At 41.1% G+C, this 5,949-nt stretch overlaps 1 protein-coding gene across 1 annotated transcript in view; it reads left to right on the forward strand.

Moving 5' to 3' along the window:
- Positions 1-5,949, forward strand: part of SNTB1 (syntrophin, beta 1 (dystrophin-associated protein A1, 59kDa, basic component 1)) — a 336,416-nt gene that overhangs the window by 223,724 nt on the left and 106,743 nt on the right. The window contains exon 7 of the mRNA XM_011941097.1: positions 917-1,124. Coding sequence (XP_011796487.1) covers positions 917-1,124 — 208 coding nt within the window. The remainder of the gene's footprint in view (positions 1-916; positions 1,125-5,949) is intronic.

Below are 5,949 nucleotides of genomic sequence, written 5' to 3' on the forward strand. Positions count from 1 at the left end.
ATCTCAGCTCACTGCAACCTCTGCCTCCCAGGTTCAAGCAATTCTCCCACCTCAGCCTCCTGAGTAGCTGGGATTACAGGCACCCGCCATAATGCCTGGCTAATTTTTGTATTTTTGTGGAGACAGGGTTTTGCCATGTTGGCTAGGCTGGTCTTGAACTCCTGACCTCAGGTGATCTGCCCACCTCAGCCTCCCAAAGTGCTGGGATTACAGGTGTAAGCCAGCGTGCTGGGCCTGGACTTTAAATATATAATATTTTAAATGCTCTCTCCCCGTTGTTACCCCTTCCTAAGCCAATTCACGCCTTCACACCACAGGTCTAAAGATTAAGTGGAAGCTAAATGTGCTACAGACAAAATTCCTAAAAGATGCAAAGTTTGGTCATCTTTGATTCTAAAATATTCTCAATTGATTAACACTGAGCAGCAGGATTAAGCATGTGGCTAGATATATTTCAATCTATTTCCTGCCAGCACCAGCAAGGATGTGAGTATATTATTAAAATCCTCTGTGAATTAAGAAGTAAGGCAAATTAGTATCAGCTCACAGTTTGGAAGTCTCGATATGATACTACTAATTAGCAAATCAGCTGAATAACAAGAAAATCAGATAACCTTAATTTAGGTGATTTGGTGGTTGCACAGCTGTGTTCCCAGTATGTAGACCAGTACTTGGGCACCCAGTAAATATGCGTGGATGAATGAATGAATGAATGAATCAATCAATCAATCAATCAATCAATCAATCAATGAATCAATGAATCAATGAATGAATGGCAGGACCATTAAGGCATCCCCTGAGAAACTGACAAAGTCTAAAAATAGGAGTAAAGAATTAATTCACCTTTGTGGCCCAGGTCTTGACGAAGCAGGACCTGCCAGGAAACTTTCTAACCCTTCTCTCTGTGCTCCTCCAGGCAGCTTGAAATCCACTCTCCAGATGCTAAGCACACGGTGATCCTAAGGAGCAAGGACTCAGCCACCGCCCAGGCATGGTTCAGTGCCATCCATTCCAACGTTAATGACCTGCTGACCCAAGTGATTGCTGAGGTCAGAGAGCAGCTGGGGAAAACAGGCATTGCTGGGAGCCGAGAGATTAGGCATCTTGGCTGGCTTGCAGAAAAGGTAAGAAGAATACCTTCCTCTATAATAGTCATCCTTCCCGAGATTCCCGCAGCTCTCATAACCACTGAAGTTATCTCATTCCATAGGGTGATTCTCTCATTCACAGTCTGTGTGGATTTCTTATCCCTCTCCAGCAGGCTACAGGCCTTTACATTATATAGGGGTTTTGTCTTAATCAACTTTGATTACCTGCATTTAGTCAAACATGTGGCAGATTGCATGGGGTCCAGGTTGTTGGATGATGGATGAATGAGTGAGTTGAGGAATAGTTTGATTTTAACATCTATGTATGAAGGGAAGGGAAAATAACTCAACCTCAGAACAGAGCTGTTGCTTTGGGAGGCAAGGAAGTCCAAATTATTGCTTCAAAAGGGTTTGTGTGGGTTTTGATGAGCCTGTTTGTTAATAACACAGACACTTTTGAGATGATTCAATTATACATTTACAAGTAACAGCAAGGATTACTTGAGCAATTACTATAAGCTGGCTCTTTTCTTATGTTACCTTATATTTTATTTGTGCTCTTAAGCCAGCCCCTCTTTAATGTTATCATTAAAGAGCGCTTAATTTTGTGAGGCACAGTGCGAGGCAGGAGTCGGGGAGGGAGTGAAAACATAAAAAGACGGCCTCTGTCTCAGAGAGGACAGCTGCTGTGGAAAAGACTTTGGGTCATATTAACACGGTCCCTGATTTCTTTTCCCAAGTTATGTGATATGTTAAAGATAGTAAAACTCACCTTGTGGTACTGTCTTTTGTGGTACTATCCCATCTCTTGGGAGTTACTCTTTCTCTCTATTTCAAAGGATTGAGTCTTTGCCATTGTCCTTACACATGATTGCTGTCCCTTGAAGTTCACCTTGAGTGCTCAGGAACGCTGGACTTTGGGGATGATCTGACCTCCCAGTGACTCACCTTCTAATAGACAGTAAATGGGAATAGTGAATGTCACAATAACACCTTTCCTGCCAAAGAACTCTGTCATCTGAGAAGGCCCAGTCAAATGGCCCCTGGAATAATACTTGAACACACCATTTGGCTGTTTTCCATCATTGTACTTTGTTTGCAGCAGATCATGCATGGGTCTTAGCCTAAAAATTTAACACCAAATGGGTTGTTTGACTTGGTATTGTCCTATCTCTCAGAGATTTCAAAGAACCAAAGGGACAATGCAGGTGATAGGAGCATCCAAATTCATAATTAACACAAACCACCCATAGCCTTTCATGAGCTTATGTGTTAGGGTTCCTGAAGAAAACAAGACCATAAATCTGGATGGCTGATATAATTTTGAAAGTCACATCTCTATCACTCTCCACTTTCTACTGTCTTCAAATGCATGTGTTTTTATTAGGAAAGGGCCTCACAGGGATCTTTCCATTACAAGTGGCAGAAAACTCAACTCAATTTAGCTTGAGCAAAATGGGCATGCCTGGGTTCTGATAACTGCAATGTCCAAAGATAAGCTTCAGGCATGGTAGGACCCAGGGACTTAAATAATGTATTAGGTCCAAGTCTCCATCTCTTTCTCTCCCTGTCCTTTCATTAGTTTATTACCAGGCTTCCTCTCTAGTTGGCCTGATGGTTCCAGGCTTATGTTTTCTTTGCTCCTGGTTGTCTCAGTGAAGAAAGACCTCCTTTGTTCCAACACAAGTCCTAAGATTATAAGTCTAATTGGGGTGACTTGGATAATTTGTTCAGTCTTAGTACTGAAATCAGCCTCACTTAAGTCATTTGCAGTGAAGTTGAGGAGGGGTGGTTCTCTAATGGAAAAAATCAGGTGCTGTGCAAGAAAAAGAATCAATGGATACCAGGGAAGCAAAAGCAACCAACATTTACTGTAGAACAAGAGAAGGAGCTGTTTGTGATGAAAAATGCTCTCACTTGGTTAAGGTTCTGGGTGGACTTGGAGATATAGCACATATTTCAGGATCCTGGCAGGAGATGGATGGGAAGGTCGAAAGGGATAATTGGAAAGGATTTAATGCAGGAATAATTTATAAGGTATAGCCAAGGTTTGGGAAACCAATAAGAGATAGAGAAGAACTCCAGGGCCAACAGTAGTAAGAGGCCACTACGATCCCTTGACCAGAAAGGGTAAGGAGAAGCAGCAGTTACCTGAGACTAGGGAGGCTTCTAGCTGTAGAAAAGTGCCACCTACTACCAGCTGTGGTATTTGGAAGAGAAATGCAGCCCCTGCCAACCCCTGCCCACTGACCCCCTGCTGGTGTCTTCCAAGGGCTGAAGCTGGCTAGAAGCCAGAGGCAAGAAGCCCCATGGATGCACTCTTAAGGTGAGGCTCCCAGGGTACAGAGAAAGATGGGAAAGGTAGAGACTGGATCTGAAGGGGCAGAGGGAGGCTGGCCAACACATACAACCTTGCATCTTCCAAGTCGATGGTCTTAATTCTTGGAGGTACTTTTTTCTCATCTCTTTAAATACAAGTTATGTTTAAAATCATTACCATTATTCATGAAATTAAAAGATCTTCCAAGGGTTACTCTTTCTCACCTATAATTTGTCTCATGCCTTTTGCTTATCCCAAATTATTAGCAGACATATTATTAGACATTCTCATGGAACAATAATAAATGTGCATATAAAGCTCTTCCTGTTTTTAGCATATGATTGTTCTTATGATGTAATTTCAGATCATCATTCCAGAGGTCTCCTTAAGGGTATTATGCAGAGTATCTGTAAGAGCAATAATGATCATGGATAATTATGAGAAGCAAGAATGTCTTTTATTGCCTTCATTTTCACGCTTCTCAGAAGATTACCATAGATCAAGTTTAAGGGAACAAATCCAAACTAGTTTTTTTGAATAAATATTTAATACTGAATCCTGGTGTGCAGATATATGAATGGTTTCTAGCAAAATGTTACAATGAATGGCAAATCCTTAATACGATGCCTTTCTTATATTATCACAAATATCATGAATTCGCTTGGTATTTGTAAAGACATAAAATGTGATCCTATATCTAGCTGTAATTTATCTTAAATTGACATTCTTTGTCTTTTCCTATATTGTTATATTTTGATTTTGTAAATTTATCACAGTCACTCTGTGACAAGGTTGTACAGATTATATTTAATTTAGTTTCAAGTTTTTAGAAGCGGTATTTATGTGAACTCAAAAAATATGAAACAACAACTTCCTTTTTAAAATTCCGTTTAGTGCAAATCCTAAAATCTCAACACTATGCAGGAGGAAAATTTAGTATTAACATTATTTTTCTTCATGAGATAGTCAAGAGACTTGAAGAATGGCTTCTGAGAAATGACAGGGATTTGAGTGAATGGAGACATTTCCCTGCACTCCAAGAGAAGAGAAAGAAGGAAGACCTGTGTTAGTACGGCTTGTTGGGGGACTGGGGGAAAGACCAGAGACTAATCTAAAGTGAAGCGAGAGTTCATCCTGGAGAAAAGTGATAAGAGGACCTGACACCTTGACTAGAACTTCATTATGGAAGATTTTCTTTTTTTAATAGACAGTGTCTCACTATGATGCCCAGGCTGGAAATCCTGGACTCAAGCAATCCTTCTGCCTCAGCCTCCCAAGTAACTGGGACTACAGGCGTGTGCCACTGCACCTGGCTACCAATTATGGAGAATCTGCTTTCCCCTGTGAGCACCGTCACCTGTAGATGGGTCATGTATATCAGTGTAAAGCCCTTCCCATGTCCATATTAGCCTCAAATCTTTCTTTTTTTTTTTTCTTTGAGACGGAGTCTCACTCTGTCTCCCAGGCTGGAGCGCAGTGACGTGATGTTGGCTCACTGCAATCTCTGCCTCCGAGTTCAAACGATTCTCCTACCTCAGCCTCCTGAGTAGCTGCAATTACAGGCACATGCCACCACACCCAGCTAATTTTTGTAGTTTTAGTAGAGATGGGGTGTCGCTCTGTTGGCCAGGCTGGTCTCAAACTCCTGACCTCAGGTGATCTGGCCACATTGGCTTCCCAGAGTCCTGGGATTACAGGCATGAGCCAACGTGCCCAGCCAGCCTCAAATCTTTTAACTCCTTGCAAGCCCCCATGTGACCCAAGATGAGCCATAAATACCAACTCCTGTGAATTGTAAAATGCGTCATGCCCCAAACACATTTTTCCCAATCTTTGTTTCTTAGTTCATCTAATCTTTTTACAGTTTCGTTACATTTCAGATAAGAGAAAAACAAGCTAAGTTCTGACTCTCTTGCTACTTAGAAAAACAATAATAAGCAGGGACACAGCAGAATTGTTAAGTTATATTTTGTGTTCAGTTCATCAGGCGTTCCCTTTGCTTTCCCTTGTTATCTCGGTTTGCAAACTATTTCTTGTCAGATTAAATATGCAAAAACACAACACAGCAAAACAAAAGCCCAGATGGGAGCTCTGAGATGCAAGTTCAGGTATCAGCTTTATTCATTTCCATTTCGTATTCTTTCAAATGGGAGCGTTTATATAGTTGTGCCTCCCCATGGTGTTACTGGAGAAAAAGAAGTTGGTAATTCATACTTATTATGGGCAATATGCTTCAAATAATCCAAATCCAATGAGGTAAACTTGTAGTATTTGAGTAACTTTTCTAAGATCTCTCCTCTAGTATGCGGTAGATTTAGAATTTGAGCTTCTCTTTCTAACTCCAAAGTCCAGCACTTTCCACTAAGCTGACCTTATAAAGGGGCCCAGGAAACAGCTGTCCTTATGAGTAATGCCTCCAACGATCCCATCTAGAGCAGTATCACAGACCAAAAGCACAGTTTCAGAGCTAAAAGACATACCAAGATAATTCAAATCCTTTAAAATTATGAAAATAAGGGTAATTTCCATCCTGGCTAACAC

Source organism: Colobus angolensis, unplaced genomic scaffold, assembly GCF_000951035.1.
Source record: "Colobus angolensis palliatus isolate OR3802 unplaced genomic scaffold, Cang.pa_1.0 Scaffold198, whole genome shotgun sequence".
Taxonomy (NCBI): domain Eukaryota; kingdom Metazoa; phylum Chordata; class Mammalia; order Primates; family Cercopithecidae; genus Colobus; species Colobus angolensis.